Below are 12374 nucleotides of genomic sequence, written 5' to 3'. Positions count from 1 at the left end.
ACGATTGCATTCATACCAGCAGTGAACTCTTAGCTACCCCGGACTACCCTTTTTATGTGGACTCGGGTACATTTCGCACGTTTACACCTGAGTTCAGAAAACAGCGTTCACATCCAAATGAACCGAGCGCTGATGTCAATCGAATCCAGGTGCATACCAAAAAGTGCTAGTGTGAAAACACCCTGAAATGAACTGTGTTGTGATTGCTTCGTTAGAGCGGTTCGTTTGAATAAGTGTGAACGCGCACCAAACAAGCTGCGTGTCTGTCCGTTTGTTTGGTGCGCACCAGCTTTAGATGGAAGCGTTCACACTTATTCACTTGAACCGCACTAACAGAGCAAACTCTGGTGCAGTTCAACTCGTCATAGGAGCTACGTTACGCAGATCTTTGTTTTGCGTGCAACGGGGGAATTCCTGCTGCTGTTTTAACTCCTTTCCACATTTTATAACTCTCAGCTGGTAAAAATCGCACATACAATGACTGTATTTAGCCCAGCACACACCATTGTTTTGGATGTTTGGTAAGCTCCATAGCAAAATACACTTCATAAAATATGTTTTTTTGTTTGTTTTGTATCTTCAGGTTTGGGCTGCATCTGCATCCGAAATCACACACTTTCCTACTATATACATTGTAGGCGAAAAACAGTAGACTATGTGACGAGAAGTATGTCTGAATTCACAGTACTCATAAAAGAGAATGCAAAAAGTACCCAGCTGGGGTCTAGATGACCTATTTCCAGCGAGATTCTGAAGTGTGCATCCAATGGACACTACTATTCCATGAGGCCATGGGAGAGGATTTGTTAATGGTGGTGACACGACACAATTGACGCTGGTTGGTCACGTGATAAGGACAACATGACAAATGAAGTGCATCAAGATTACATTCACACTATATAGATCATACTTTTTTAGCGGTCGTGAAGTAATTACCTATTCAAAATAAGTACCTAGCCAAGAGAGTATGCGATTTGGGATGCAGACATCGTGTTAGAAATGGCAGTGTGAAAGCTAAGCGAACCAGGACTAAATGTATCATTTTCTGTATTTTCTTTGTGTGTGTGTGTGTGTGTGTGTGTGTGTGTGTGTGTGTGTGTGTGTGTGTGTGTGTGTGTGTGTGTGTGTGTGTGTGTGTGTGTGTGTGTGTGAACCTATGTGTCTCAGCTCAGCTGTAGCGTTGGGAAATTTGGATCATTCGGACAATTAATTTAAACGAATAGATTGTCAAAAATGATTTATTACTTCAAGTCCCTTTGTTATGAAGACTGTTTTCAACAACTTTTTTTTCATTTAGGAGCTGAAACTTACCTGTTAAAGTTTGCTATAATGTGAAAATAATCAAAATGGCTAATCTATTTAAAACCCCTCATTGTTTTTGAGCAAAAATATTTGACTTATTAAATCTGTTTAAATGATACATTATATCATTGAATAGTTATATTTTTAACATTAAAACATATTAACTATCCTACAAATTATTACCTCATTTCAAAACGTTGGGATATTGGAAGCATGATGGAATATATTGTGGCTTTATAAATTGGAAGACGTGTTCTTACAATGAATTTCTTACTCATAGCTTTAAACACCTTATTCTTTGTCACATACATCATGAAACTCATGTTTTATTGGTCTATAAGTAGCTCCTATTATTTTCAGGCTGTCTGGCCAAACATGAGTCATCAGGACCTGTGAATACATCTTCAATAAAAGTGTTCATCACTCAGAACATGTCAATTTATTCTCTTAATCACCTGTAATCACAACACTATATTCAAGTCCAGAGTTGAAAATTTGTCTAGCAAACCACAAAGCAAACAGTCCTTGCTGAAACTAATGCAATAAAACAAAAAAGAAGAAAACATAGCAGTTCTCACATGATAAAATGTCTAAAGATATTAGAATATATAAAACAAGAGAGTACCAGGAGGAGGAATCGCGCAACAATTTGGCTTCATGGTCAAATTACGACAGCATTATGATTTCTGTCTATAGAGGGTTCCCCTTTTTTTGGAGCGTGAAAAAGTACCCAGGGAGACAATGCAGAATTAGGACACTTCCTCTGGTGGAGGATGAGAGAGGGAGCAGTGAAGGGAAACAGAGGCTGGTTTTGTCTGAGCCCAGAACCGGCATCCAAACAACACAAAGCCTGCCTAACCAGCCATTCACTTTAACTGGGCCTCTGTGCATAGCTAATGCACTGAGAACGGCTTCACTCAAACAGCACAAAACAGAGGATGGGGGAAGTGGGGTGAGGGGAATGTGAAGGAGTTATTAAAGAACGCTTCTGAGAGCAGAGAGTTTCATCATGCAATCAGATGTGCCGTCCATGCTTTATGTCTACATTGTGTGCAGAACTCCTAATCGTTGTATTCTTCATTCAATAACAGGAAAAGGAAATGATAAACTATCTTATCTGAGAATGATTTGGGCTTCTGTCTTTTCTTGAACTCTGAAGGATGTGGTACTGTTTACACTTGTATAATACTAAACACAAATTAACTATTTTTGTAATGCTTTTGAAAGAAGTGTCTTAAACTCACCAAGGCTGCATTTACAGTATTTGATCAGAAATAAAGTAAAAACAGTGATATTGTGAAATACTATTATTAAAATTTTTCAATTTTAATTCGTTTTATATAACAAATGTAATTTATTCCTGAGATGGCTCAAGAAACATTTCGTATCATTATCAAACAGTAGAATTATTTATTATTTTGTGGGGGGAAAAACAGCATTTATTTAATATATATACAGTATATATATATATATATATATATATATATGTGTGTGTGTAATGTCTTTACTGTCATTTTTGATCAATTTAATGTGCCTTAAAAAAAAACCAAAAAAAAAAAACCTATTGACCACAAAATAAAATAATGTAGTGTACTTGTGATAAAGTTTGAAGTTATAAACTTGGTTTCCTTAGAGAAGTCCTGGTGATTTAGCCTCCCCAGACCAGTTCTCCACGTTCTTGAGGTGTGATTTCATATAACACTACCAAAATATGCCAGAAAATATTTTGTACTAATCCATACTTCAGTTTGTTACTCACCGAAGTGTGTATGTGACATCATGAAGACCCTAAACATCTTCTACAGAAGTACTTAAACATCAATGCTTAGCCATCAAATTGCAATTGTAGAGTTCAGTTTACTGTCTACATTCGTACGGTAAATTACATTTTTGTGGCATTAAACACGTTTATGGAGTATGATCAAACTTTCACAGCAAGATTCCTTTCAAACGAATGCTCCGCCATGACAGTAGCTGACCTGAAGCATACAGTGTAAGTTAACGCCCTTTATAGCATCCCTAGTGGTAAGTCTGAGAATGTAACATGCACGTGCGCTGCTTTTGAGTTATACAACAATGAATAGGCCTAACATCAAACTTGTGTAGATGAAAGCATTTGTTTATGTACTTGTAGTATGTTTCAGGCTAAGAGATTGTAAAAATGTAAAACAGGTATTGGAAAGAGATCGGAACAAGAAATAAACAACGAGAGGGAGGGAGAGAGATCTCACCCCTAACATTTATTTAACTCTATTTACAAGTTTGCAGAAATATCAATCTGAGCAGAGATATTGGTCTTCTACAAAAAAGACTGCTACAGAAAACTGAAAATGATTTCAGTGTCAGAATGAACAGAATGGAGGGCAATTCAACAATGTTTGCAACTCAACATAGCAATAAATCACACAGCTGTAACAGAAACTATGTACACATTTAGTATTTTGTCATTCAGGAAGATACACTTAAGTTTCATCTGGGATAAATTAATCCTTTCTTAGGATTATATTACACGATTAAATACATAACATATGATACCGTAGCTTAAAAAAAACTTGGAAGGAATGGTGATAAAAAGGAAGTGATCTGCGTAGCTACACATTGTTGAATTGCATTTTTGTAAGAATACGATGGAATAAAGAAAACAAAAATAAGCTCTGAGGTCTCCATTTAAGATTGAAATGTAGAAATGTGAGGTCATGAGGAGTTACTGAAGACTCTTTGTCAATATTTAGGTTTCTTGGACAGGTTCATGGAAGGCACGCTACTGGTCACCACAGAGAGGTAAGGCGAGGGCCTCCTCCGTCGTACTAAAACTGATTGTGCTTATTTATGTTTTTATCCGTTTGTGTATTCACATCATTTGAAAAACTTTTTGAACAACAGATAAATATATTCATGCGTAAACGAGGGTGCTTGACACCTCAAACACTCTACGTCCGGTATGTAGTTTATATTTAGTGTCAAAGAAGAATTATCACATGTTTAGTTCCGTCAGTTATGGCTCCTGTTAAGGCCTTCATGTGATGAGCCACAGGGCAGAGATATGCAGAAGACGAGCAAGATCGCTTCAGTTCACTACTGACCTCAAATAAGTCAGACTGGCTACAATAATTATATTGTTTCCCTCAGAGGAAAAAAAGCCATGGAAGTTAATGATTGTCAAGATTGTGTGTGGCGAGTTGTTTTAAAATACTTTCAGGGAAGAAAATAAACCATTGAATGCTTTGTAGGTAGAAGTCTTTTTTTTTTTCTCGATTCTTCGTTAAAGTGCTTAAAGGGTGTCAAATGTACATGGTATGGAGGTGGTTTTGCCAGGGTTTGGCACAGGGCTCACGATGAAAAGCACAGCAAATCCACAGCACTCAGAAATCACACACGTCTTCATGAGGGACCAGAAAGAGGTGAGGATAACACATGCGAGAGTAGATTGTTCACACAGGAGAGGTACCTGATCGAGCCCAGCTTTCCTGGTAAGTGCCCTCCCTTAGGATGTATTGCCGTTCTGGGGAAGCAGGGAGAGGATAGGGGGACTGGTGAAGGAGAGAGCTGTTAGGGCTTGTGATGTCGCCTTCGGCAACAAATGTCAGGTCCATGCCGCTCTCCTCTTCCTCCAGCACCCGGACCTCTCCGTCGCTCCTCCAGTCTGTGATCCCGGACGAGCCCCCTTTTTGCGAGTGCGGAATCGGGGATAGTGAGGAACTGAATGGTGTTGGATTTCGGTCTGTGGCGTTTCTGAGAGCTCTATTGGGAGGCATTAGGGCTCGTCTAGGCACTTTGCCCTCCACTGTTGAATCTAAGCTCTGCGATTGGTGGCTGGCACTGAGGGCGGAGCCATTCTCCTTGGATCGGGGCCGGTTCTTGTGGGAGACGGGGGTGGAGCTGAGATTGTTGGCGTCTGCTTCCGTGTCAAGGCGCAAGAAGTCAGGAAGGACAAGGTCGGATTTGTTCAGCAAGCCCCGCTGGTCGTCAGCTCTGTTGCTCTGTGCTTTGGATATGAGCTCGAAGAATTCTGGTTGGACAACACACACACAATTTTAAACCATTTTATTTGTTGAAATGTGACAATCAACACACTTTTGACACATTACAGCAAGCGTGAGATAGAAAGCATTCTTGCAAGACCTCGGCAACAGATTACCTGCAGCTGCCAGTTCAAAGTGTGCTTGTGTTAGCATTAGCTACATCAGCCAGTGTTGCTACAGAGACTTTGTTAGCATAAGATGTAGCCAGGATCAACATCTGCGCTTAACTAGGTCAAAGAAAAAGAGATTATTCAAGAAAGTGAAAGGGGAATAGTTTTTTACCTTCAGCTTCATCTATATTAAGCTTTTTCTGTTTTTGCTTTTCCACTTGGGCCCTGGTTTTCACAGCCGAAGCCTTTCCTGCCGCTTTGTCCTCCCCCTGGGTAGCGACAATGAGAATGGGGCACATTAAGGGTGCGTGGATGAGAACCGCCTCTTCTGCGAGGCTTTCTCTAGGGGAACAGGGCTAAAACTACAGGGGCATCGTAGGGGCACTGGGTGGGTCTAACTAGTAGTAGTAACTACCACTAAAGCGAGTGTACATACTCACTCTACTTGTGCAAGCATACTAAAGTCAATCTCCATACAGCACAGCATCTCACTGCAGAAAAACCACCACCAGCACAGCATGCCACCACAACACCCAACATCGGTGAACATCCACGCTTCACTTTCTCTTGTCTTTCCACCACTTCTCTCAACATATCACACAGCTATCAGTAACTATAAATACTAGATAGTCTGTACAAGGGAGGAACCCTTGAACCAAGGAACTCTTGGCGAACAGAGGCTGCTATCCCCTCACAACGGTGTGGTGTGTTGAAGGAAAGGAAGTGGTAAGAGATGGGTTGCTGTGATTCAAGAAGATGGGTTAGATCATCCAAATGCCCAGAAATGCACAGATACACATAGCCTTCAGACCAGGAAAGAATAGGGGAGCCAGCCATGCACAGACTCCCCACACACAGGCCAGAAAACACAAAAAAAGAAAGAGAGGAGATTGAAGTGAATGTTCTGGAGATTGAGGTCTTACTGTGGCAGACTGGCTTCGCGTAGACAGAGGTGGGCCATGACTTTTAGATGAGACCAGCTTTTGTTTGTCTGTTCAGAGAGGGAGAGCGTTAACTCATTCTGTTCAAGTTAATTACAAGCAAACTATTTTAAAGACTACACGGTAAAGTATTTACAACCTATTTTACTTGATTTTTTCTTTGGTGTCAAATTCTTTTCTTTGAAATCAAATAATCAAATTGGATGGTGGGAATGATGTCTGTCCTATATGTGTGTGAGCATCTTGCCTTTTCCTTGAACGTGGTCTCCCAATTCCAGAACCACCCTCAGTCCATCTAGATTAGATATAGGAAGCCCAAGATCAAGTGGCTCTTTCTCTCCACTCTGCCCACACAAGAAGACCAACATATTTAATTAATATCCATTTCATAAAATCACAAAACACATTTCACATGTTATGATGCATTAGTCCAATTTCCTCCATCTCGCACTCTAGTCCACTAATTTCATTCTCCAAATAGCAACATGATGGAAACAAAATTTGCACACTACTGTGTAACCTGATAACCCAACATGATTCTTAACTCACAAACAAATCATCATCATGTTTTTTATGAGAATTCTGTGCACAATGCTATGATAAACCAGTTCAGCTCTGAATGTATTCTGTTAAAAGTTCCAAAAACTAATCATTGAGCAGCTTGTGTAAAAAAAAAAAAGTTACTTTATAAGAAGGGCTCTGCCAGGAACAATTATTCCCATGAATAAATTGTTTTTTGCACAATATTGATACATGCCCATATAATAACGAAGGATACATCCATTAAACTATATTTTCCTCATGTAAACAATAAGCAAATGTTTAACTCACTATCCTGGCCACCAGGTCTCCTAAGTTCAGGCCATATTTGGCCACCACCGGTCTCAGCACTTCTGTAACCGGCTTAGTAGGTTTCGCTTTCAGCCCAACAGAACGATTTATAGGCACCAGATCCAATCTGTGAGGGAGAGATGGAGAGAGAGAGAAGTTAAGGAAAATAAACTTTAATAAACTGAATCCTGATGAATGTTAGATAATGAATGAAATGTAAAAAAAGAAATGAATACATAAAGACAGATAAAAAAATATATAGATGAAGGAATGAATGAATGGACAGACAGAGATAAAAACAGATAAACGGGTGTGTACCGGAATAGCGTACGTTTCTCCAGCCGCAGATCTCTGGAGCACAGTGTCATGCAGTCCTGGTCCAACACTAAAGGCTTTACAAGGACAATACATGCTATTATAGTCTATTACAGCATTGCAGTATCAAATGATGCAGATGCACACACATGCACACACACACACACACACACACACACATGCACACACACACACACACACACACACACACACACACACACACACACACACACACACACACACACACACACACACACACACACACACACACACACACACACACACACACACACACACACACACACACACACACACACACACATAAATGCAGCACTCAGCACAAAAACACACATATTGAAACCACCTTGTTACCTTTAAAGGTAGACAAGACAAAATCAAAAGCAAAACTGAAGGTACCCTAATTATTGATCATTATAGAATAGTTTTACCACAAAACACCATTAGCACCCTGCATTGGTTAGCTGAACTACAGTTTAATATGCATGTTACCTTTTCCCCTCCCACTAGGAACAGATCCACAGCAGCCAGATTAATACTGAGCTTCTCGCACAAGCCTAAGAGCACCTCTCTGATGGAGACGCCCGGCCTGATGGGTACTGAGCAGCATGAGCCATCCGGAAGGTTAATGTTACAGTGACGCACCGTACGCTCGGACAACGACATGGAGTTACGTGACACCTCACCCTGTCAGACAGAGGAACACAAATGAATGAACAATGCAAATAAATGAAAATAAATAAATAATAATAATAATATTAAATTGGAGAAAAGATTTGGAGGATATATTCTTAAAAGAAATAAATATACAAGAAAACTACATAATATAATCATGTTATTTAATAATAACATCATTATTATGAACTGATTGGGTTGTTTTAATGCAAAAAATATATATATTTGGTCATTTTAACAAAATACTAATAATCATAGACAGACCAACATCAGCTCGAGTCAAATGCGTTTGACCCACCTCGTTTTTTCCAGAACCAGAGGTAGCAAGTTCCAAACTCGCACCAGATGACAAAGAGCCCTGTGATTCTCTCCGTCCGTTACTTCCTGTAAAGCCTGTAGTGAAAGACAAATAACATTCATAAATGACAACCTGGAAAATGCAGGGGAATTGGAGAAACTGGAGGAAAAATTCAAGGAGATGAGAAGAACATAAATAAATGCAAAAGTTTATGAGCATCGTAATTGCACTGTAAATGTAATGAAACTAAATAAAGGTCACTGATGTCCTCCACTTACTGTAGTCTCCAAGGTCCTTCTTCTTAGATCCTTTTCCGAAACTTCTATTTCTGGACCAAGAGAAGAAAATGCTTTTCTTTTTATCGCTATGTTCATCTCTGCTGTCTTCATTCAGTGACCTTCCCGATTTACTTTTCTTGTCATCCTGCACCTTCAAAAAAAGGTCAATTATTTTCCATACTCAAAAATAAAGGTGTTACAAAAATTCTCTCTGGTGGTCAGAGAAAAATTTTCTAACACTTTACAATAAGGTTTCATTAGTTTAGTTTAGTTAACATGAACTAAGAATGAACAATACTTCTACAGCATTTATTAATCTTAGTTACTGTTAATTTCAACATTTACTAATACTTTATTAAAATCAAAAGTTGTGTTTGTTAACATTAGTTAATGCACTGAGCTAACATGAACTAACAATAAACGACTGAATTTGTATTAACTAACATTAACAAAGATTAATAAATACTATAAAAATGTATTGCTCAAAATTATTAGTTCATGTTATTAATACATTATCTAATGCTAACAAATGAGACCATATTGTAAAATGTTACAAAAAAATCTAATGTTACATGAAACACTGATATGCTATTGATAAGATATAGGTCAGGAATTTACTGTCTAAAATTAGATCTGACTGGAAGGCATGGTGGGATGATAAATGAGACGATTCTCTCTTCTTCGAAAGCTTCAATGATAACTATACTAATACTTGACTAAGCAAACAAGAACAGAATGCTAACAATAGCTTTAATCTCACACCTGAAAAACAACAAGATAATTCTCATGAGTGTGAAGCCATTCCCAAATAACTTTTAAGGACAGTTCAAGAAAGACATTTAAGCCAAATGATGTGAAGCATTTGCTTAATCTTCCTGATAAATTTCATAAATAACATCTACAAACATTATTACATTATGTATTGTTGAATCCATGATTCATAAATGTTCATACATAATCACATATGAATGTACATAAACTACTGAAAGCATAACTAAACCTTCCACTGGGAGATAATTGGAGGTATCGTTATTTGATGTGCTTCACAGATTGTTTGATTTTGTGATTATGTTAAAAGGAAGTCAATGTGTCAACTGCAAACAGACCATCATCTTTCTAATGAAGGGTGTGAGACAAAATAAACATCACCGAGTGTGTGTGTGTATGTGTGTGTGGGACCCGTGTCACTGTGGGGACAAAAATTAAGGTCCCCATGAGGAAACAAGCTTATTAATCAAACAGAATGAGTTTTTCTGAAAATCTGTGATGGGTAGGTTTAGGGGCAGGGTTAGTGAAAAGGGATAGAATATACAGTTTGTAAAGTATAAAAACCATTACGTCTACGGAGAGTCCCCAAAAAGATAGCGAACCAGACGTGTGTGTGTGTGTGTTACCTTTTTAGGTGTAGAGAGGTTAGAGCGGTCAGAGCTTGTGCTATGTTTAGATGTGGGGCTACTGGGGACCTGGTAGGGGTCTGGAAGAGGACGCCCCTCCACCTCTGCAAGCATACATTCTTGATACAGGTAGGACTTTAGGAAGCGTGTGTAACTGTCAAACTTCATCAAGTTGAAGATCTATTGAGTAAAAAAAGAAGAGTGGCACTGTAAAATCAGCATGCTGAAAATCCATATTGGTCCAGCATAGCCATATTTTTTACGTTTGTCAACTAGCATATTTTTTCTAGTCTCACTGGTTAAGCTGCTTAAGTAAACTGGTGGGGGCACAAGCATATCATGCTGGGACCGGCATCCTTAACAAAAACAAATGCTGATGACCAGCAATGTGGGTCTTCTCAGCTGGGATAACATACACTTCCATTCAAAGTTTGAGGTCAGTAGTATTTTTTTAATACATTTTTTTATTTAGCAAAGATGCAGTGAATTGATCAAAAGTGACAGTAAAAAATGCAAATACAGTGGTACAAAGATTTAAATAAATGCTGTTCTTTTAAACTACTCATCAAAGAATCCTGAACAGCTACAGTATCTGACATTGTAAAATGTGGCCAATATAATGTTTCTGTGAATCTGTGAATTACAGAGATCTTGGATAAAGAGGTGACAGCCAGACAGGAGCCTCTAAATGCTGCTACGTGATTCTTTGCCTTCAAAGACACTTTATAAGAACACATTCTGCACAAAGGTCGCCCGAAGGTTTCCTAACGGTTATCATGGGATTGGAGTGTACAGGATGCTACATTCATGTTCTTATGACATCACAGTGCCGAAAATACTTTATTATTAGACATCTTGCCTGCAGCCCTCAAAGATGGGGATGCGATGGTAAAGCCTTACAGACATGCAGCGGAGGGAACACAGTCATTTTAAAAAGCAATTGTTGTATACTTCTGGGAATTTTTTTTTTATGCTGTCATGTGTCATGAACAGTAACTTAAATCATTTGCTGATTATTCTACATGAATTGGTCTGAGAAAGATATCAAGTAGACACGCGTTAAAAAACAAAACAGGTCAAGGCATGTAAAGAGATTTTCCACAATTTCAAAATCTTCAGGGTGGACCTGACACCCACACAGCCTGATATGAACTTTATGATGTGCAGTGCACTGGGAAATTTGTAAGCTCTGTTAATACTTTTATCATGCTTTTTACTCATGTTACACCCCCAGGTTTTCAGTAAATATCCCAATTTGAACACTTCCTGTCTCACCTGTATCTGTTGCTCTTTAAACATGTCTGGCCTTGGTGCGTTGAGTATGTCGTCAGCCAGCTGAGCCTGACTATCAATGTTGACGGGTGTGGTGGCCTTACTCGACAGGAAGCTGTTGTAGATCTCTCTAGCCCTCTGGGACAGCTGGAGGCCAAAAGTTATGACAAGGTCACAATCAAACAGCCAATAACAAACCTTTATTTCATCCTGTCCACATTAAGGGTGTATTTAGTATCCTAAATGGACTGCTATGGACATAAAATATCGGTAACACTTTACAATAAGGTTTCATTCGTTAACATGAACTAACCATGAGCAGTACATTTGTTACAGTATTTATTTATCTTTGTTAATGTTAAGTAAATAAAAATACAGCTGTTGGTTGTTAGTTCACAGTGCATTAACTCATGTTAACAAATTCAACTTTTCATTTTAATAATGTATTAGTAAATGTTGAAATTAACATTAAGTAAGGGATAATGTACATCCAGCCGGTTGTTATCTCAGAATAAACCCCCGACAAAGTGATGAGGGAGGGGTCTTGCATCAGCCTGAAGGGGGTTTATTCTGAGATAACAACCGGATGGATGCACATTGTCCGGCTAATTAAACGTCTACTTGCCACAGAAGTAAATACAGTAATTAGACACGAAATATTGATCTGAGTTGAAATATTTTATAAGGTCTTTAAACACAATGCTTCCGCGGAGAGAGCAGTTGCTAGCGTGGCAAGTTCAAACTAGACGGACCGTTAAGAGATACGGTATACAGTCATACCACTCATTACACAGCATTTCGCCACATAAATAATTATGGAGATGAGATATTGATTTCAGATGAAACTGTTTTAAAATCGTACCTGCTTGTATCTTATAATCCAACAGTGTACAAAACAATAGTCACAAAATGGCAACA

The 12374-nt window shown here is 38.7% G+C and overlaps 1 protein-coding gene across 3 annotated transcripts in view; it reads right to left on the bottom strand.

The window, feature by feature from the left end:
• Window positions 1-3501: 3501 nt before the first annotated feature.
• The window catches only part of rgs12b (regulator of G protein signaling 12b), a 41277-nt gene continuing 32404 nt past the window's right edge, over window positions 3502-12374 (bottom strand). The window contains exons 7-17 of one of the 3 annotated variants that reach the window (XM_082164809.1): window positions 11460-11603; window positions 10185-10364; window positions 8791-8941; window positions 8513-8607; window positions 8032-8226; window positions 7525-7598; window positions 7207-7333; window positions 6623-6719; window positions 6358-6425; window positions 5607-5703; window positions 3502-5311 (exon numbers count right to left, since the gene is read on the bottom strand). In XM_082164809.1, coding sequence (XP_082020935.1) covers window positions 4734-5311; window positions 5607-5703; window positions 6358-6425; window positions 6623-6719; window positions 7207-7333; window positions 7525-7598; window positions 8032-8226; window positions 8513-8607; window positions 8791-8941; window positions 10185-10364; window positions 11460-11603 — 1806 coding nt within the window. In that variant the 3' untranslated portion in view covers window positions 3502-4733. Of the gene's footprint in view, window positions 5312-5440; window positions 5552-5606; window positions 5704-6357; window positions 6426-6622; window positions 6720-7206; window positions 7334-7524; window positions 7599-8031; window positions 8227-8512; window positions 8608-8790; window positions 8942-10184; window positions 10365-11459; window positions 11604-12374 lie in introns of all 3 variants that reach the window. The other 2 variants (XR_014204588.1, XM_082164810.1) reach the window with 2 other exon arrangements.

Source organism: Leuciscus leuciscus (assembly GCF_965113295.1).
Source record: "Leuciscus leuciscus genome assembly, chromosome: 3".
Lineage (NCBI taxonomy): Eukaryota > Metazoa > Chordata > Actinopteri > Cypriniformes > Leuciscidae > Leuciscus > Leuciscus leuciscus.
The sequence above is the reverse complement of the archived record's forward strand: the minus strand, read 5'-3'. Positions and strand labels throughout refer to the sequence as shown.